Source organism: Centroberyx affinis, unplaced genomic scaffold, assembly GCF_046629955.1.
Source record: "Centroberyx affinis isolate AG114_WGS23_722 - 3 ecotype Tasmania unplaced genomic scaffold, CSIRO-AGI_Caff_v1 ptg001292l_1, whole genome shotgun sequence".
Classification (NCBI taxonomy): Eukaryota; Metazoa; Chordata; class Actinopteri; order Beryciformes; family Berycidae; genus Centroberyx; species Centroberyx affinis.
In genome coordinates this window covers 539592-561187 of record NW_027279798.1, presented here as the reverse complement: position 1 = coordinate 561187, position 21596 = coordinate 539592, and the positions used below count along the sequence as shown (strand labels likewise).

General features: G+C 42.6%; 1 protein-coding gene across 3 annotated transcripts; it reads left to right on the top strand.

The window, feature by feature from the left end:
* Window positions 1–4716: 4716 nt before the first annotated feature.
* On the top strand, window positions 4717–20622 carry ptbp1a (polypyrimidine tract binding protein 1a). Of its 3 annotated transcripts, none has more exons than XM_071525399.1 (16): window positions 4717–4775; window positions 5594–5647; window positions 6189–6219; window positions 11283–11343; window positions 11501–11673; window positions 12498–12644; window positions 13086–13256; window positions 14112–14222; window positions 14396–14576; window positions 15092–15169; window positions 15386–15543; window positions 17044–17077; window positions 18196–18288; window positions 18969–19185; window positions 19502–19579; window positions 19939–20622. In XM_071525399.1, exons 1-16 carry the CDS (start codon window positions 4768–4770, stop codon window positions 20069–20071), a joined length of 1728 nt encoding a protein of 575 aa, XP_071381500.1. In that variant the 5' UTR covers window positions 4717–4767; the 3' UTR covers window positions 20072–20622. The 3 variants fall into 3 exon arrangements, with proteins under 3 accessions (XP_071381500.1, XP_071381501.1, XP_071381502.1); XM_071525400.1 differs by having other exon boundaries at window positions 11283–11344; window positions 11496–11673; XM_071525401.1 differs by lacking the exon at window positions 4717–4775 and adding an exon at window positions 5399–5468.
* The last annotated feature ends 974 nt before the right edge of the window (window positions 20623–21596 follow it).

Genomic DNA, 21596 nt, shown 5'->3' with positions numbered 1-21596 from the left:
ACTCGTTCTCTCTGTCATACTCAAATGACTGGTGAGGGGGATTGTGGGAAATATAGTTCACCGGGACTCTACTGCCTCCTGCATACACTTGTTGAATAAGAGAGTCTTTTTGCAGCCCTCAGTGCCAGATGCATTCTCTCAAGTCCTGCCTGCATTTAAACGCTCCCTTCTAACATTCCAAGGGAAGTCAACAGGCGGACGGACAAAGTATACCTTTTTTCATGTGTACAGTTCCACTGTAATTGTACGACTTACAACTTTCGTTTCTTATATTGACTCTCATGTTTTTTGTTTTATTTTTCCCTATGGCCTCTTTGCAGGGCAGTGTATTGTATTTGATGTGTGTATTTTTAAAAAAAAGATGACTACATCTGTGTATTGTTGGTGCCTTTGTCAGGTTCAGTTGGTTGGACTTGTCTGTCTGCCATCCATATTAGCCCGCGGTTTGTCCAGCTCCGCTCCTGGTCATGACGACCCGCTGGAAATGTTGCCTTCTAGTCTGGAGGCAGAATATTAACACCAGTTTTTCACACAATAACATGTAAATGCAGCTAAGAAGACAGAGAAAGTGCAGAATATTGTTGGTGTCTTGAAGAAACTCTGTATCCCCAATTTTGCCTTTTTTTAGATTGTTTGATTTTGTTTTACTGCAACTGACAGCTGATATTTTTATCCCACATGTAGAAAAGATGTCAGAACAAAAGCCAAACCACACCCTTTAAATTGCATTTGAAGCAGTCAAAAATGGACAGGCTTTAATGGGATAATCAACAGGTTTTTCTCAATTCCCCAAAAGTTGGAGTTTTTTGGAGATACAAGGTTTATGCAGGAGACTGACAATTATGTATATATGTACACATATAAGTATGTGCATATCTATATATACATATACGTATACTTATAACTGTAATGGGGAGTAAATTTGTCAAGATAAAACTGCATAATAGTGGGTCTCTGGAACAGGAGCGGAGACAGCAACCCTGTGTTAGACCAATGCCTGTTCATCTATTCTGTGGTCGTCCAAATGTTTAATCTTGAATAAAACTACTGTTTGTTTACAGCAAGTCAGACAAGTGTCTGTGTAACTAACCAAATGTACACGCACGCACACGCACATGCACACGCACACGCACACGCACACACACACACACACATACACATACACAGAGAGTCATGCACATAAGCCAAAGCTAATGATGTGAGTGGTTTTGGCATCTTAGCTTCCAAATATATGAGTCAGTCAACTCACTGGTGCTAATGGAGTCACTCACAGATGGGTATAAGGGAGGATCCTGGGGAGATTTGCAATGGTGGCGCCATGCCTACAGGCACAGGCGCACACACACAATTACACACACAGACACACCATCCATTTTCTGTAGGAGTAACACAAGGGCTGGTAAAATACTAGAAAAGCAACCTAACTTAGATTTATAGATGAGTAATCAGGTAGAGGAGTGAGGTCAGAGGTATGATTTGAGAAATGAAAGAGAAAAAACATGAAACAGAGAGCTTCCAGTGGTAGCTTGTAGAGTGTTTATGGAAATTCAGCTTCATCAGATCTGCAGAAAATAGTTTTTGAAAGTGCACTACCCAGAAAATGCCACTAGAGAGCACACCACTACTATTTTGGAATTCAACCCAGCATGGAGGTTACAATACTGGCCTATTCTCAGCTGTAAGCAAGAGTAATTGAGTGTGTGTGTCTGTGTGTGTGTGTGTGTGTGTGTGTGTGAGTGTGTGTGTGAGAGAGAGACTATTATAAAGGGCATTCTTCAGAGGGAGGTCAGGTATGCCCATGGACTATTTAACAGAATAGTTGTAACACGATACAGCTTCATGCTGCTTCAAATGAATTGCAATGAGAAATCTTGAGCCCAGCATAAACCAGGCTTATATACATACTCCATTCAGAAAAGATATCATTTGGCTCTATTTAAGATATAGGACCACTAAACTCCACCAAACCTGTGTCACTGAGGGCTCTAGTACACTCTCCTGTTCATTCTTCCACTTCCCCCTATACAAACAATGTGATTGTTAAAACCTCTCTTAGGATCTGGGTTCAGTTTAAGCTCTATTTTGGTTTACAGTCATTTTCCACCTATGCCCCACTAGCTGCTAACCATGTTTTTCCTCCTTCCCTAGCAGACTGTGTTTTCTCGATGTGGTCAAATCTTGGTATCGATACTTTTAAAAGACCTGTATATTGATAATGTTTTGCAACTCTCGGACAGATTTTCACTTCCCAGGCAACATTTTTTCAGATATTTACAGGTCTGTAGCTTTGCCCATAAAACATTCCCCATGTTTCCCAACCTATCTAATGATTCCATTTTAGATGGTTTCCTGACACCAATCCCAACTCTGAAAGGCTCAATTTCATATATCTACAACCAAATTAATCTTTTACGTCCAGAGTCATTAAACTCTATAAAGACCCTTTGGGAGGAGGATCTGGGGGAGGTAATACCTGAGGATGTTTGGGCGGAGATTTTAGAACGTGTACACATATCTTCTGTTTGTGCAAGACACGGTTTTATTCAATGTAAAGTGGTACACCGTGCCTACTACACTAAGGATCGGTTGTCTAAGATCTATGACGGTGTATCACTAGCCTGTGATAGGTGTCAGCAATCTCCTGCAAACCTCATACTCATGTTCTGGCTTTGCCCATCCCTACATAATTATTGGACAGAGATTTTTGTCTATCAGAGATAATTGGGGAAAAAGTAGAACCAAATGCTCTCAGTGCATTGTTTGGAGTCTTCCCCTCATTGCCTTCCCTCCCTACATCCAAAAAAGACGTCTTAGCTTTTCTCACCCTACTGGCTAGAAGATTAATCTTGACCGATTGGAAATCAACTGTATCTCCTTCTCATACCCACTGGAGAAGAGACATCCTTTATTTTCTTAGATTGGAAAAAATCAGACTTTCATTAAGTGGCTCCTCCAATAAATTTGGGAAAATATGGGGTCCATTCTTCCAATTTGTTCAGAGGATAAATTTCCCACTCATTCCTGATTGAAGCAACTTTTGCGGTCTGGATGGGTATCAATATTGTGTTTGTTGTGGCATGGGTGATATGCTGCTGTACTGACTGTTAGTGTCTATTACTGACACGGTTTACTACTAGCTGACTGTTTTTTTATTATTATTATTATTGTTTGTGTTTGTTTGTGGTTGTGTTATTTTAGTTTTCTCAGTCTTTGTAAGCTGTTTAGCAATATGTCAATTGTCACTTTTTTATAATGTCTTTTTATAGAGGGAATATATACCTTTTTACTTTTTATAAATGCTCTGGTGACACAATTGTATGTTCTTGCAAAACCCAATAAACAAAGTTAAAAAAAAAAAAAAAAAGACCACTGTTCCATATCACAGCACAGAGAAAATGTTATGTGCTTTCATACCCCTGACACACACACACACACACACTACAGTAATCATATCACTGTGTATCTACAGGGTGTGGTCAAAACTAATAAAAAACATCACTGTAATGGATTCGACCAGTACAAAAGGGAAAAAAGCAAGTAATGGGGAAAAGAAGAAAGAATAAATGGGGAATTTGAAATGAATTTAAGTGTCTAAAACAAACGAAAAAGAGAAAATCCCACTCCTCCGATATTAAATACTACTGTAATATTTGCTGGGTGGTGTGTATTTCTTGGCAAAAAATCAATCAATTCAACCATTTGAGGGCTAAGCAAAATCAAATTGCTGCTAACATAATCATGTTTAATTACCTTCCCTCTATGATTAATTTGTTGAATATAAGCCTCACCTACCTCAGTATTAGGTTAGCAGTGAGAGACACAAATCAGGATGAGCACACACACTCATTCTTATATAATGTGTGTGTGTGTGTGTGTGTGTGTGTGTGTGTGTGTGTGTGTGTGTACCTGTTCCAAAGCTTGGTCTGTGAAGCAGCATGTGGTCGGTCAGGCAGGCCTCAGTAGGATTTGATATGAAGTCAGTCAATGGAAGCCTTCCAGCATCTGGTTTGGCAACATGCTGTCAACAAGGAGGTCATGGTCCACACACTCAGTGTATCAGAGACTTTGTTTGGAGAGAGAGAGAGAGAGAGAGAGAGAGAGAGAGAGAGAGAGATGTGAGTCACACAGTCATACATCATACTCCAATCACACTCCCCATTCCCTACCCTTCCTTGTTTCTCCAAACCCCCCCTTTCACCCCAAAAAATAATTGCTCTCTTTTTCCCCTGGCCGTGATAAAACTTTGAAACTAACATCAAAGTGCATCAAAGTGTTTTCAGCACCAGGCGCTGTCCACGGGTCATATTTTCCAGGCACAAACTATCTTTGCACACATCCAATACACACCATATTTTCCCAACTGTGATGGTTGGCCACTTTCTCTGTATTTGTTGTAGTTTGCCACCATAACTGTGTTACTTTTTGCTGTTGCCTCTCGACCTCATTATTTTAAGACAACTGATCATTCTGTTCTACTGCCACGGCCTCCAAAACGAACCTACAAACAGTTAAGCAGACGTCCATGTAGAATAAATAATTGGACATCTTTCTTGATGTGGAAATTTGCCGCGGCCTTCTTTTTTTTGTACAAATGATAGTCGTCTTGTCCAATCGTGGCTCTAGTAGACGCTTGTCCCCGCCCCTTTTTGGCTCTTGGAAGTGGCTGGACTAATCAGCGCTCGCCTCCGTGTGTTCAGCCATTTTGTAAGAAAATCAAGCAAGTCTGCCGCCCTACCTTCGCTTCAGACCTGCAGTTTTTATTGTGCAATGGACGGGTAAGTGAAAAAGAACCACATTTATGTCTTAAAATTTCTAAGATAAACCGACGGTTGTGTGACTTCTTTTGATATGTCGTTTGTTTGTGAACTTGTTCTGGTTGCGATGGCTGCTTCACTTAATCGTTGGACGGGGAAAGTTTACTTGAAACATTTTTTTTTCTCAAAACATGCAACAGTTAGCAGGAGCGTTAGCTAACTAGCAGCAGCTAGCCTCAGCTACTGCTAGCTAATTACGTTAGCCCGTTTGAGCGAGTGTATTTCATGTTCTTATTTAAACGACACTAACACTTACCAAACTAACCTAAACAAGAGTTACCATGTAATTGCACTTTGTCCTTTTTAGTTGCTGTCTGGCAATAATCGATCGTTTGATAATGCTGACGTTAGTGAACATTGGCTAACTATACCTTGGTAACTTGGTTTCGTGGGAACTCGAGCGCTAGCTAAAGCAACGTGTCTCATTTCCGCATTCATTTGTCCGCGGAGTGCCAGGGCCATGTTGAAGATGCCTGGCCTGAGCGTTTCGTAGTCGCATTGATTATATCAAAGATTTCAACACGGGGTTATCTAAACTAGGTGAGTCATTTAATAGCTCATCGTTAAGTAACTATAGTTAAACGCATTTAGCGCTGTTCTGATCCATATCAATTCGTCAATTCTAAAGGGCTCTGCAGAGCGAAACTAGTAACGGTACGTTTGTTTTCCTCGGCCTGCAACAACCTGAACTAAAATCGTTTATTTGGGGGTCCGTTTAATAATTTCTGCGATGTTGACCACACTGAAATTTGCTCTTGTGTTTTGCCAACTCTCTTCAGCCGCCTAGACGCTGACCTGTATCCTCTGGGATCCGGCTACGTCCCTGAAATTGAGTAAGTATTTGTGCGTACCTGTAGCTTTTCAGCCTAACATGACATGGTAAAAATAAATAAATTAATGGACCTTTAGAAGGGACAATTTCAAGCAATGGGCCTAATACATTTGCCGGAGACAGGGATGCGCCTCCACGCCTATATCCTGTTTTCCGTAGACATTTTATCTCAAAGACAGGTTGCTATTTCATTAACTTAAAGGCATATGTATGGGCGTATGTTTTTATACAAAAATCGCCCCTATTAACGGCATTGTTCTTTAACAGCCCTGTTCTGACTTTGGCATTGATGATTCATTGAGAGTCTAAGGTGCTTCCTGAATTTTGAGCTTTGTACATACAATGATCTCTGAATGAGGAAGTCGGCCAGTTTACCCTTTGGTTGAACGATAATAGGCTATATAATTTATGTTGTATGCACTGTATGTTCCCACAGTGCTGAATGCTCTTCTGTCCTGTGTTGAGCCTTTTGGATTTCACAAGAGATACTAAGCTGCATTCTTTTTTTTGTCTTAATTGAAATATTTTTTTCTCTTTCACAGCAGTGTCCATGACATATCAGTTGGCACCAAGGTAGGCACTGTTTGTTTTACCTTCTCTACTCAATTCTTTTTTCACTGTTGCTCATTTCAATGATTTCAGGTAGACTACAGAATGTTTACTATGAAGTAAAATGGGTTGCATGTAAAATTAACCAATTTATGATGTGAAACTCTTAAAATGTATGTTCATGTTCCATATTTTAATTATTTTCTGTTGTACATGTGGGGTTATTCTTGTTCTGAGGCCCATGTTTTGGGTCGTTTTGGATGTTTCTATCATATCATCTGGACACGTGCTGTAATTGAAATCTCGTTTTGGCAGGATAAGCAATAGGGTCAAATGATTAATTTCCACAGTATTTACATTGGTCTAGCAGTTGTGGCAATTTTCCAAACATGTCCCACTGCAGCTAAATGAAAATAAAGGAAACACTGGTTTGAGCAAGTATTTCACAAGTCAGTCAGATTGGAAATAAAGAAGAACGATGCTGACAGTGGTGACTGAGACGCAAAGTCTGTCAGTGTTTGGTCAGTTATGCCGGGCTCAGATTACAGGAGTTTTTCGCCGATTTATCCCCTCCCGACAATCGGAGGAGAAATCTGGACCTGAGTCTTGGTCTGAACCCTCCCGAACCGTTCGAAGACGCATCGGAGCCGCCCCGATAATTTCTAACCTGTTTGATATTTGCGAGTATCTGCACGGCGACATCGCGTCATTGTGCCTTTCAACATTGGACAATACAACTTTAGCTGACGGTATTGCCTAGCAACGGTAAACCTTTTAGCACTAGGCTAGCAATAGCGTACCAATGTTATAACAAACGGATATTAAAACTGAAATTCTCTTTTAAATTTTCACCTCCGGTCCTCCAGAACGGACAGCCCGCTTTATGTCTGTCTCTCAACCATTTCCTCATCCAAACTCGTCTGGTCTTTCACTTTTCTTTGGCAAACTACTGAACACACTAAAGCAGATGTTCCGCCTCCATGTTTGTAAACATCTGCCTCCTGCCTCTCCATGGTCACGTGAGTTGTCGCATACAGAAGCTTCGTCGGGCAAGATAATCCTAATAATATCTTGTAGTGTGTGATGCACCGTAATGTTCTAAACTTGTAGTGTGAGCTTGTTTGCGATTTGAGAGAAGAAAATCGGTTAAGTTTCTCCTCATGTGCGTGATGCAACCCGATTTCAAAATCGGTTAGGATTTTAAAACTCCTGTAATCTGAGCCCATCTTTAGCGAGAGCTTCCTCTGTAATTACAGAACTGCTGTCCAAAGCCATTTCTCATGTGTAATGAGTTGGCAGTTAGTGGCTGGCTATCCTTTTTTTTTTATTTATGGAAAACAACCGAAATGTCAGCACAAAAAGGTTGCAGCAACACTCAAGACTGTGGACATGGAATATTTGATGAATCAATTAAAGTAGATTATTTGAGGCAGGGCTGCATGTTTTCCTGTCCTGCGTATGTTCAGTTGTGGCCGTTGTGAAATGAAACTTCCTGTTGTTCATTTCCTTTGTGCATTTATAGCTTGTTGGCCTCGCTGGAATGTTAAGAAAGTGGTTCAGTCTTGTCCCAATGCTTGAGAGTTAACCAGTCTCCTTTTTATCAAGAGGCTACTCAGCCAACACTAGTAAAACAGACCGTCCATTCTGCGTAATTTGATGGCCTCTCATAATGCATTCATGAAAATTTCAAGTGATGAGGGAGGTTATGTGGCCTATGTAACTAAAATAGCAAGCTGATTCTGCGTGTTTGTGTGTGCAAACATGTTAAAGAAGGAACACATTTGTATTTGGCAAACTGCTGCTTGGTACTTGTGTACCCAATAAAAATGCCTGTTTAATTACCAAGCCTTGGTAACAGGGCCTGGGGCAGATGGTGTAGGTGGAGTAATTGAACACAACTTAGGGCTGTTACCGTCCTCCCACTGCCCTCCTCATCCTCCCGGGCAAAGGTCTTTCGCTGTTTAAACAAGCACTCTGATACACACGCCCAGAAAAGAGACACGCACTGCCCCCCCTCCTTCATTTGCAGCTCATTCAATCAGGCCCATTGTTTTTTAAGCATGACTAACAATGCACCATGTAACGGCCTGTGATCGATACTTGAGATTTGAGAAGGACCACTCCCGGTGTGAATTGTCAAATTTTCTTTGTCTTTCACTTTTCCTGTTTTCTGAGTTTGATGTGTTGTGGGAACGATGATGCAGAGTTACGGAGCGCTGCCTCGCTGGAATCTGTAATTATTCCGTCTGGGCAGAGCGTCTGGAATTCCGCGGTCGCATTCCAATCTCCCCCCTCCGGCCCCCCCAGTGTGGCACAGCTCCCTGCCCCCCCCCCCACCCCCACACACACCCCTACCCCCGACCAAGGCCGATCACAGTGAATAAACATGCCTGTACCTGCACTGTTCTCTCTGTTCCTTTCCTGGGAGTTCACCGCCTACTGACCCCCCCCCCCCTGCAGAGTTGCATGCAGAAGTCAACACTGGACAAAGTAGAAGTTAAACATCTCAGGTTTCGCTCCCTTGTAAGACAGTAGTGCTTTTCCAAATGTTGCACCAGAGTAGGAGAGTCTAAGTGTAGCTGATAGAGGACAATCTGTCAGTGTGGTCTTTAACAGCGCTACAGATTCAAGGTGTTTTAAGTGCACATGGATTTAATTTACCAGCTAGTTTTCTGAACATTAAGGTTTTGTTTTTTTTTACTTAATGCAAACCAGGTGTGATGTGGTTGTGTGGGGCGGGGACATTGCCTCAAGTCACATTCCCTTATCAAGTTAGTTCAGGGTAGGCCATTGTCAATGAAAGGAAACCGCTCAACATTTTCAGTTTGTGGGCCTACAATGTGTCATCATCCCCGCAGGTTACCATTATACTGTCAGCGTTCTGAGCAAACAAAGGATAGAGACAAGTCGATACTCGTTTAGCGGGTTTGTGTCGGAAGAATGGGTTTGGCTCGGTCTTGGAGTCGGCAAACAAAGCCTTGCTCTTAAGCTCTATCTTTTTCAACGTTTTAGCCCTGTAATTTAACCTTGCCTGTGCGCTGTCTCTCTTGCCTCTCAACCTCACGCCTTCAAATAGCCACAGCTACATTGTTCAGTCGACAGTAACCTAATCCTCCATTTTGTTGTCTGTATCTGTCTTTCTACTTGATGTGCCTGCTCTGCTCTGTACTGTGCACTGCCTTGGCTCTGTGGCTATTATTAGAATGAGGAAGTAGGAGGGGAGAGAGAGAGAGAGAGTGGAACAATGACCATCAGTCCCCAGGAGGAAGTAGCCTAACCCTAGAAGAAGACCTGATCTTATTCCCCTTCCTGTTTGGGGCCGGTCTGTTAACTGGTAGTGTGACACTGCCCACCCACAACCACTGAGTCAGGCTGGAGTCATTTCCACCATTTCCCATGGCCTGGATCTGTCCATGGCCCATTTATCAAGCAGTAATGTTGTTTTTAGTGTTTTTCTAGGCAAGTCCGGCTTCTAGGACATGCCACTCCATTAATTTCTGATGATTTGTATTTTGCATGGCTATGCCCTTTTGCATTTTTACATTTCTTATCAGATCTTTGAGTTGAAGACAGTATGATTTTTGACTCGCCACTCCCATCCATTTTGATTGAGATTACTGTTTTCCGCTGTCCTTTGGTTTCCTGAGTGCAATTTTTTAATGTAATTCTGAGAGAGATGCACTAAGACAATGATCCATATTTTTTTCAAATGGGATCTAATTGTGAAATTCATGCTCTCTTTCTGGTATCCATGCTCATTACAACATATTCATCTTGTCATTTTGAGGCCTACCAGAAACGGACCTGCAATTTGCATCCTTCCGTATGGTTAAAGAAACCAGAACTTGCTCAATAATCTTAGGTCGGTCATACTTGGGTTTGCATTCCATATACACAAAGGTCAATGAAGATTGGCCCCCTGATACTGAGTAGTGAAAAGGGAGAGGACTGTCTCTCGCTTCTTAAGTCCAGGCATTGAGATAGCAGACCCTATTTGCATGGGCCCCAGAGTGAGTCAGTCAAACCATCTGGAAGTCAAAGGGTAGTTTATACTACTGCTAACAGTCAGTGTTGTGCTGTCATAGCAACAACTGTGTCCCAGCACCCCACACCCACCTCCACCAAACGCTCTCTAAGATCTGCTTATTCTGTCTTTTTTGTGAGTAGTCGTGCAGCCCAGCTGGAAATCCCCCACCTTGCAGTTGGAGCTCAATATTCACAGGGCAGAGAATAATGCTAGCAGACCTGCATGGCTGGTTGTTGTCAAAACGCTCCGGGGCTCTTCAACTCCCAGAGAGCGTCCTCGGGGCTCCATATGTGTGTGTGCTGCTGCGTAACAATGCCCCTAGTCTCAGCCCGAACAGGACCTTCATTGTAGAGTGACGGAGAGCTTAGGCTGCTGAGCCACTCCTTGTGACTGCTACACTTCATCTCTCACACGCACACAAGCACAAACGCACACACACAGCAATGAGAACAGCCTTGAAACGGCACTTTTTTATCAACTGGAGTGAGAGGGGCCAGACAAGGCTGTCTTAGAAGACAGTACAGTAGTGTAGGCTGGGAGTGTCTTCCCATCCAGAATGCTTCAGTGTGTTATCCTTGCTCTTTCCACTTAATTATGAAAAGATGGCTTGTACTGGCTGACAGCCTGCTGTCGAGTGGAACTCTTACTGCTATTATATCTGTTACAATCCCGATACTAGCTGTTTTTCCCTGAGTGTAATCGCTGTGAAAACGTGATCGTTTGGACCGTTGCCCCGAGTCAGAAATAATAGCCTGTCGTGACTGTGACTTTACGGCTTCTAACTTGGCAGTGGCGTTGGAGAGGAGGATAAAATGGAAGGGGAACACATGATTATGGTGGGAAGCTGAATATCCCTGCTGGCAAACTAGGTCACTGTATTCTTCTAGTGAGAAAGGTGGAGTTCTTCTCAAAGCATGTTTGCTCGATCCTCTTTGGTTATCAGATGACTTCCTGCTTTCTCACACAATGACTTGGTAATGTGAGAGCTGTGCACTCCACCTGCCATGCTGTGCCCTCATTGGTGAATGCACTGAAGTGAACCTTTGTTTTCTCTCTGCAGAGGGGATCCGACGAACTCTTTTCTTCCTGCATATCCAACGGGCCCTATATCATGAGCTCAGGTAGGGGGGTTGCTATTGGAGGGGTGAATCCTTTTTTATTGAAGTGCCTGTTGGCTGTCTGTGTTGTTTGCGTTGCCATGACAATCAATCCATTATTCAAAGAACCGGAGCCTTCTGTTCTCTCCCTGATTGTATCTGCGTCTGTTTTCTGTTGCAGCCAATGGCAACGACAGCAAAAAATTCAAAGGTGACATCCGGAGCCCTGGTGTTCCGTCACGCGTCGTCCACGTCCGCAAGCTGCCCAACGACATCAACGAGGCTGAGGTCATCAGCCTGGGACTGCCCTTCGGGAAGGTCACCAATCTGCTGATGCTGAAAGGGAAGAACCAGGTAAGGACTGGCAGATGCAGGTCTGTTCACCAAACCTGTACAGCTCGCACTCATGGGCGAAATTTCTCTTTAGAGACCAGGTATCGGCTTTCTAGCTTCATGTCCTGACCTGAAAATGATGACAATGACGCTTTTGTCATATTCCCACGGTGTAGTGGGTAGGGAGATTAGCATCCTGCTGAAGTGTCCTTGAGCAAGACATTGTATCTAAGGATAGACCGATATGGTTTTATGAGGCCGATGCCAATATCAGATTTTTCCCACCCATATGCGTTATACATTTTTGTAAGAATTGTAGCACAAATGCAGGTGTAAAACAGGTTAAGCCTTTCAAACATGTTTATATTAAGATAATTGAGTGTTTTTTTTAAACAAAAGACCATGTTAGTTTTATTCTGTTAATGATAATTTGACAGTTGTATTAAGTGACATGCCTAGAAAAAAGGTCACAAAAATGACAATTCCACAATCGACCAAATATCAGCAGGAAAATTATCCGACAGATTTTGCTTTTTAAAGCTGATATCTGCCAATATATCTACCACTTGCAGGGGTACTGACCTGGGGGCAAGCAAAATGAGAATTTCCCCACAGGGGTAAATAAAGTATCAAGCTATTATTATAACAAACTGATGCCAGACCGGTAGCTAGGGGCAACTGCTGGTGGTGTGTTATAATGCTACTAACATTAAAAGTGAACTTGGAATGTACCAGTTCTCTTTCCCATGATAGAAATGCATTCAGCCAAGTATGGGCAGCTGCAATAGATGCTTTATTTACTGTGACGGGAGAAACAAATCTAAAATGTTTGTCTTTTCCTGTAGGCGTTCCTGGAGCTGAACAGTGAGGAGTGTGCCCAGACGATGGTGAGCTACTACTCCTCTGTCACCCCAGTCATAAGGAACCACCCGATCTACATGCAATACTCCACCCACAAGGAGCTCAAGACGGACAACTCCCCCAACCAAGTGGTATGATCTCACTCTCCCACACACTTGATTTTAATGCTGGCTATTGGGGAATTTAGGCTTACTGTACTGTTGTGCTCATTGTAAGTCATTGAGATTTAAAGTGTCAGCTAAATGCCTAAAATGTAAACTTAATACAGTCACAATGCTGCCTCCTGACACCAGACTCAAATTTATTGGTATAAACCTTGTGATCCTCTTAAAGACTTGGCACAGAGCGCAAAGCAATATTTGTGTGAAGGTTGCAGACTAGACACAATATTTCAAGGTAATAATTCTGCTAATTCTGTGCCAACGTTGTGCAAAGGATTACAAGGAAACCACAGGAAGCCCAGCGTACTAAAAAGACTTCCGTCGTCTCGCACAAAGTCATGTCACGCACTTATTACACACCCTTAACCACCCGTGTTACAAAGTTCCTCTGCTTTGCCTGTTCTCTCCCAGCGTGCCCAGGCAGCGCTGCAGGCGGTGAATGCGCTGCATGGTGGAGGAATGGGAGGCATGGCCATGTCAGCAGATGCAGGTGGCATGGGGGGCGCACAAGCCCAAAGCCCTGTACTCAGAGTCATAGTGGAGAACCTCTTCTACCCCGTCACCCTGGATGTACTGCACCAGGTACGTTTTTATTTTTTTGTCCTTTTGTCTTGTGTTCTCTGTATTTTTATTGTTAGTGGGGGGTGGTAATGTGGGTGTTTTATGGTGACCCCAGGAAGAATGGGTTACACCTCGATGCCAACTAACAGGGATCCACAGGGTTCAGCTTTAAGATTTTTTTTTTCCGCTTACCCGGTCAGATGGGAAGGTCAGAGTTCTACTTTCCCCTATGTTTTCAGTGGCCAAGCAGGAAAAATTTCAGTAAGCTGTATACGTGAGTGGTGTGATTCATACAGCACAAAATGACTGAAAAATAAACAAAAAGTAAATAATTGATTGAATGTTTTTTTAACCCTGATCCAAATATACGTAAACACACAGTTTGCCCTTTTGTGAACTTAGTCAAAGCCCATGAATACTGCAATCATCTAAATCAGTTCCTAATTTCTCTTAAATGTTGATGTGTAAGATTTTAAACATATTTCCCATTAATTTGTAATGTAGATTTAACTATTTACCTTTTACCTTTTTGGCACGCTGATCACATAAAGGTAGCAAAGTTCATACAGCTGCCAAGTACACAAACACACAGTGCACTTTATGCAAACTCATTCACAGCTTGGCCAACCAGCTTGAAACTGTAATATGCTTCAACTCCATGGATCACCCACTAGAAAACATTTATACAAACAGGCATTTCTATAGTTTGTTTCATATTATACTTGTTTCATTTGTGTTACAGTGGCCACTTATTATTCTCTATCCCTGTTTTTAATCCATGTTTGTCAGAGACAGTTTTCATGAAAATGTTCCTTTTTTCTGCCTTAATGTGTTGTCCTGATGACATCCCCAGTCATGCTGTTTTTTTCCCCCCAGATCTTCTCCAAGTTTGGCACTGTGCTCAAGATCATTACCTTCACCAAGAACAACCAGTTCCAGGCTCTGGTCCAGTATGCTGATGGCATGACAGCTCAGCATGCCAAACTGGTAAGACTGGAACTCTGCTTTAGCTGCAGTGCAGGGTATAATTTAGTATCGATTTATCAAACTTGAAACACTGTGGTTATAATCTCCAGTAGCTCAGTGTAGAGAGGAATCTATAAACAGTTGAAATCAAACCACACACTGTCTTAAGCCTCACACCTCTATGTCTGTCTCAGTCTCTGGATGGCCAGAACATCTACAACGCCTGCTGCACCCTGAGAATCAGCTTCTCCAAGCTCACCAGTCTCAATGTCAAGTACAACAACGACAAGAGCAGAGACTACACCCGACCAGACCTGCCCACTGGGGACTCCCAGCCCTCCCTTGACCACCAGGCCATGGCAGCTGCTGCATTTGGTAAGACAGGATGTAATTTGTTTTTTTGTTTTTTTTTCCTGAATTTTTGTGTTTTTGGCTCTGATCACATCCCTAAATATACACACTCCCGGATTGTTCTTGTTGTCTTCAGGGACTAAAAAAATCTCAAATATTATTATCTAAATTCAAGGCCTTAAAAGGATTTGGAAACAGTCCTTGAATGCAGTGAAATACAGCATGTTGAGTGTTAAATTTGCTTGCAGAGGTCTTAAATTTCTGGGTTCTCTGTTTTTGACCTATATTCCGATGCATCTAAACTTGTTTGAATTTTCACATTTACTTTAAATGGGACAATTGCAGTCTCACATTGTATTGTAACAGCCATTTAAAAAGGTGTTGACTCTAAAATTTAACATGATAAAACTTGAAAATTGTAATTTTTCAGGGTTTCCTGCCTATTTGTTTTATATGCTGATCATTATTGCAAGTACACTTGGATTGAAAGGGTATGTGTTCTAATTTTTGTTTCTGTTATTTGTCTCCTCCTGTCCCAGCTGCTCCTGGCATAATCTCAGCCTCTCCCTATGGTGGAGCTCATGCCTTCCCCCCGACCTTTGCCATCCAGCAGGCAGGTTGGTACACAAACACCTTCTTCACTCCGCTATGCCATTTACATTCAGGCAATCATCCCTTCTCTAAACATTTGCCTGTTGAGTATCTAGTAGCTAAACTTTCCTTGACCCTACCACACTTCATTTATTTCTTTATTTTTGTGTTATTCTAATCAGATCCCTACTGTATGGTTAGTCAAAATGCAATAATTTGACAGTTTCTTCTCTACCCGTTAGGTCTGTCAGTGCCTGGTATTCCTGGTGCCCTGGCGTCCCTGGGTGTTGGCCACGGTGGTGTGGCGGCTGCCGCAGCGGCTGCCAGCCGGCTCGGCCTGTCAGGGCTTGCAGGCGCCGGGGGACACAATGTCCTGTTGGTCAGCAACCTGAACCCTGAGGTCAGTACAGTTACTAGGCCTAAACGCCTCTACGTCCTCCCTCTGTCTCAATGCAGTGCTGAGCAACTTTGCAACATTATATAAATTTAGTGCCATGCGGTTACACCTTGAATTATCAACCTCCACCCGTCTCTTCAAGAGATCCGCCGTTGTGCCCCCATCTCCCTCTTCCTTCTGATCAAACCAGTCGGAGAACTCCTATCACTCTTTTTGAAATAAAAAGGGGGGGTCATCTAGTCAAAACCTCTTTCCTCTCTCAGGACCTCTCTATGTGTTTGACCAAACCTGCTGCATTTCTGACCTGCCACTTTGCTCACTGTGAATTTTTTTAAGTTTATTCAAAACACTAACTTCTTTTTTTTTAAATCTTGCCATTTCATATCTTCATTTTTGTCCATTAGTTGAAATCATTCTTGAGTTGCTGGAGAGACAATATTACTTTTTTTAAAGAAACACATCATGTTCATGATTAGTTATTTTTGCATATGCTTAGTGTGTAGAATGTATAAGTACTTTTTCACACCCATTACATTTACTGTAGCTATGTAGTCATTACATTAAGCATGTTAATTTTAAAACCAGCTCTTAAATCTGTGAGAGGGATTATTGGAATTTAATATTTAGGGTTGACTGACTGTCTTAATTACAATGTAATTTTGAATAATCTAAAAGAAACACGGTATGTAATTCAAAAGTACATATTGTCTCTGCCTTTTTTCTGTATTTCATTGTTAATCTTTTTTCTCCTTTTTCTCCTAGTGTTCCCATAGTGACAGTGCATTTTAATTTAGCCAGTTCTACTGTCTGAAGCACTACATTTCTTTGTGTATACTGACCTTGTTTTTTACTTCCTTTTTCTTTTTCTCTCTCTCCTTTCTCTTTTCCCTTCTCCCTCTCTTCTTTTTTGTTTTAAAATCCCCTCACCTGAACTCTTGCCAACTGACTGCACGCCCCATGACCAATTGTTCCCTCTCTCCTCCCCCCTCTTCCATTTCTCTGTTACTACTCCAACCACTCCCTCTTCCACCCCCACAACCCCTCTTCTCCCCCCCCCCCCCATCCATTGTCCCCAATTTGGACACCACCCAACATTTTGAAAACGCAACCAAAACACAACACAACATTGGCACCTTTCTGGTCCCCCTGATTTTGCCGTCATCATCTTTCTCTCATCCTCCCTTCCACTCTTTCTTCCTTTCCTCCACAATCTCCCATCCTCATCTTTCTGTTCCTGTCTTCTTCCTCCTCCCTCACCCTGTTGGAACCCTCTCCTCCTCTTTCTGTCTTCTCTCCATTCTCTCCGTCCCTCATGCCTCTCCTCCCTCCATGGTACTGTGGCCTTCCTGTGGACCTCGCTGCCTGTGGCCTGCGGACATGTCCCGACTCCACTCCACTGTCCTCCACTCCGCTCCGTCTCTTTTCCCCTGTCCCCTGTCCCCTACTCCCCCTCCCTTACCCCCCACCCTCCCTGCCCCGCTGCTCCCCCTGCTGTCTCTAAAGAGCGTTACGCCACACTGCCTCTTTATTCTTTTCGGTACGTTATCATCCTTTCATCTCCTTTTTATTACTACTGTTACCTGACGAGGTGGGCTTGTCTCGTCTCATGATGTTGGCTTTTTTTTTTTTTTTTTAACCACTGATGGCTCATCATCAGGCTACAGAGCTATGAGGGGCGGGGGTGTCCGTGTTTTTTTGTGGGGTTTGTATGACCCGTTTTGGTTGTTGTGGGTTTGTGTGAGTGTGTGTGTGTGCGTGAGGAAAGTGAGATGAGAACACTACACAAAGCTGCAGCATTTCATTTAAATTTGAACAGCTCTGGTTTACTATCCACAGGCAACAAACATTTGCCGTTTTTCGTCTTCAAAGACAGCGAAGCCCCTCGATGGAAATATAGCCCTCCTAATATAAATGTGGGGATCATTTGGTTCAGAGATGAGGCGGGAAGCTGTTCTAAATTCTGAAGCGACACCCTCAGGAAGCGGATAAAAGCCAACACTTTGTTTGGTTTCGCACGGTCCAATTTTAATCCATGGAAATTCATCGAATTTCATTTTTGTCTGGTTGATTTCTTTCTGGTTGCCTTGAGTCACTCGGCAACAGTGCATAAAAAAAAAAAATGAAATGCTGCTTCTTTTTAGTGATTGCGAGTTGACATATCCCTGGGATTATGTCACCATACTATTCTTTTGCAGTTTGTCTCAGTTTTCCTAATGTAGGTATCTGCATGTTTAGTTTATTCTTGCATGTCTCTCTATCAGGCCCTGTCTGTCAAGTAATCAACTCTTCCTTTATTGTAGTGATTATACCAATCAAAACCACTTATTTTGTTTTACTCCTTGATTTTTGCCTTCAAATCACTACCCCCGTCGAGCATAACCATTTAGCTGTCGTTATCCGTCTAATTGTTAACTGAAAAGGCTTTTCTAGGATTAGTTTTAGAGATTTCATACAGAATGACAGAAAACCAGTAGAATAGCCTGATTCTGGCTTGAGTTATTGAGCCAGTCTTCCCTTAGTGACAGAATGAGTATCATTGTCCCTGATTTGATGGTTCAAATTGTTTTCGTTGCTGTGATTGGCTGTGTGGCTCCTGGTTAGGCTGTTCTGTTCTTGGTTGGGCTTGTATCATGACACGTTCCTCTCCTTCCCTAGGTGTGTATGGCGATGTGATGAGAGTGAAGATCCTGTTCAATAAAAAGGAGAATGCTCTGATCCAGATGTCCGATGGCACACAGGCTCAGCTAGGTAGCTACATACCCCCAGCCACACAAACACTATTTGCTTGTCTAACATTTTCTTTGATCTGTTTTTTCCTTTCATCTTGGATACTCCTCACATCATTTTACCATACATAATTTTGTGCTTTTGCTGAGTGGGCCTCAACTGAGCAAACAGTACAAGTCTTTCTTTGATAAATAGCTAATTGTAAACTAAAAAAGCTATGTTTAGTTTTTTAATATCGTGTTTGTTTGAAAGCTCGCCAAGGAAAGAGAAGTTATACTTGCAGCTAGAAGTAATGCAGACCAGTCTTCTATAGAACAAAAATGTTTTGAAATCCACAAGCAGTAAGTCGGGGAACTAGAGTGAAGGTTGGATACATTTCAAGAGTACTTACTCCCAACATCCAGTTAGTTTTAGATCTGCAAACAGCCTCTGGCAGTGCCTAGGGCATCAGGGGACATTTTTTCCACAGTCAGTGGAAAACGGCCAAGTGGACTCTGGCTGGACCAAATTACCCAATAGAAAGCAATTGACTATTTGAATATAGAAATCTACTGACAGATCAATTCTGTAAGCAACAAAGAAAATTGGGTGACATAAATCATAATACTGGCTAGCCTTGTTTAGACCTGTAGAGAAAACCAGACTAGTGAGTGTGTGGCGTTTTAAACAAATGTTGACTCTCTTAACATAATCTTTCACAGCTATGAGCCACCTGAACGGCCAGCGGCTTCACGGCAGGGCCATGCGCGTGACTTTGTCCAAACACACCACGGTGCAGCTGCCCAGGGAGGGACACGAGGACCAGGGCCTCACCAAGGACTACAGCAATTCACCGCTGCACCGCTTCAAGAAGCCTGGCTCCAAGAACTACTCCAACATCTTCCCCCCCTCTGCCACACTCCACCTCTCCAACATACCGTGAGTGCCGCTGCTGCGAGAATCTCATTTTCATTCTCATGCTCTCTCTAGCAGCTTTTGTGCTCTAAGCTTTTTCCTTTGTAGTCTTGACTCAATTTTATTTCTATGTTTAGTCCTTGGGTTTAAGTATTTGTGACAGTATTTTCTAAACATGCTACTCCAGAGGTGCATCCATTAGATTTAATTATGCCTCTTGTGTCTCGATACAATATACCAATAGACAAACACAAAAAGCAAACTAATAAAACAAATTTAAATCTACATAGACACTTGGTGTTGTGTTGACTCCTTCTGTCTTGTCCTTTTCTACACGCAGGCCTGCCGTGGTGGAGGATGACCTCAGGGGGCTGTTTGCCAGCTCAGGAGCAACAGTCAAGGCCTTCAAGTTCTTTCAGTTAGTCTCACTCCTGTTTCACTCTTTGTTTCCTTCACCTAATGTTTCCTGCCTTAAACGTCAATCATATTGGTTTTTACCAGCCAGTGTTTGAATTCATTTCTTTCTTTGTAACTCTCTTCGACCTTGACAGCTTTAAGTCTGAGTCAAGTTGAGGAGAAGTTGCCATGAAAAGAAAAGGGTTTTTGTTTTGCCCTAGTGTCTGAGTAAGGCGTTTTGTAGAGCATACAGTACAATGTCCTGAGGAGTTTCAGCTAGCAAAGTGCAACACAGAAAATAGTGTGTATCGCACATTGTAGCGGGAAACGTGTAACACTTTGCAGAAGTTAACATTCATTCCTATGTGTGTGTCTTTTTAGAAAGGACCGCAAGATGGCGCTGATCCAGATGGGCTCAGTCGAGGAGGCCATCGAGTCCCTCATTGAGTTCCACAACCACGATCTGGGAGAGAACCACCACCTCCGAGTCTCCTTCTCCAAATCCACCATCTGAGTGCCCTTCACCCAAGTGCCCTTCCTTCCTCCCTCCAAGTCTGTTGCCATCTGAGTGCCCTTATCCCAAGGTTGCCTTCAGTGGAAATAGCCACCATTACATATTTATGGCTGCTTTTCCTTCCAGAACGTTGCCCCCTGTACCCCACTTTCTAGTCATTTCCCTGTCATTAATTTGATCTGTCATCGGTGGAGTCTAAAGTGGGGTCTTGGCAAATGGGCAACATTCTGCAAGGAAATGTCTTGTTGTATTGGAGGTAAAGTAGGGGCAGCTGATAAACTGTCACTTTAGACCAAATTGCTTAAAAACGACACCCTCCACCATGGATGTATACTGTGGATGAATCAAATCCACACCAGACACACTTCAGCATTCCTTTACTATTACTATGATACTTGTATGGATATATCTATGTGTGTGTGCCTTTTTGAATTGCCTCTTTGAACCTATTGGGCCAGTCAGAAGGAGTTTGAGACAACAGATTTTATTGTGGTTCATAGACCACCAAACAATTCTTTTTTCCGGATTCAGTATCCATTTTTATTTTATCTTCTCATAAGTACCCACCTACTTGCTTTTGGGGATCCATACCACTAGCTTAAGTCACTTACTAAGGAAGCTTTTTTTTTATTTAATATCCCTTTCTATAGTCTTGTGCCTTACTTTGCCCCAGCCAGATTGCCTTAAACATTGCTCTGGCTTCATTTGGAAATGACTTGGCTCTTGAAATGCCTTCCTTCATGCCTTTTGATTTGTACCAGCATTGTTATAAGGGGGGAAAGTGGCTCATTCAGTCTTGTTTTTCTCTAAAACAGAAATGTTTATATGAGGATTTGTGTGCATATAGCCCCAGTATACGTATGTAGAAACTATGAATGTAAGTCAAATAGTTGCCTAATATTCTTGCTAGGTGCTGTAGCTCTGGTAGGTGTGTTGTGGCGGGAGTAGAGCTGTATCCAGCCTTCCTGTCTTACAGTCCCCATCCACCTTTATTTACTCCTTCTCACTAGAGGCACTGCTGTATGGGGCCTCATTTAACCATATTATATTCTCCTATAGGTGGACACCTTTTCTATTCTTTTGTATCTTTCTTTTTTTTTTAATGTTAGCATTTACACGTGTATCACTTCTATACTGTACTGATATCTATGTGTAGTGGCTGGGTTTGATGACAGTCACGGTGCCTTGACTCCCTGAGTTAGTATCTCTGAGGCTGAAACATTTTCTGGCCTGGGCAGTTGACCCTGTTTACCTCTCGTTCAGGTGTTTATCTTACTCTGCCTGCCTGATGAAGATGCCTTCATCCCCTTAGAGCAGGTAATCCTACCTGTTTCTTAGAGAGGGCAACTTGGAGACATTTGTCAATTGATGTTGATGGCAGTGTTGGTCAAATCATTACAATCTGCCAGTTGGTTTGTTTCTAAAAACCCAGTAGATTCTTTTTTTTTATTCAGGACAACAGGGTGGGTTGGACCTCGCCCATTCCCTGTCTGTCCACTTAGGCTCTAGTCAGGTTCTTTAGTGC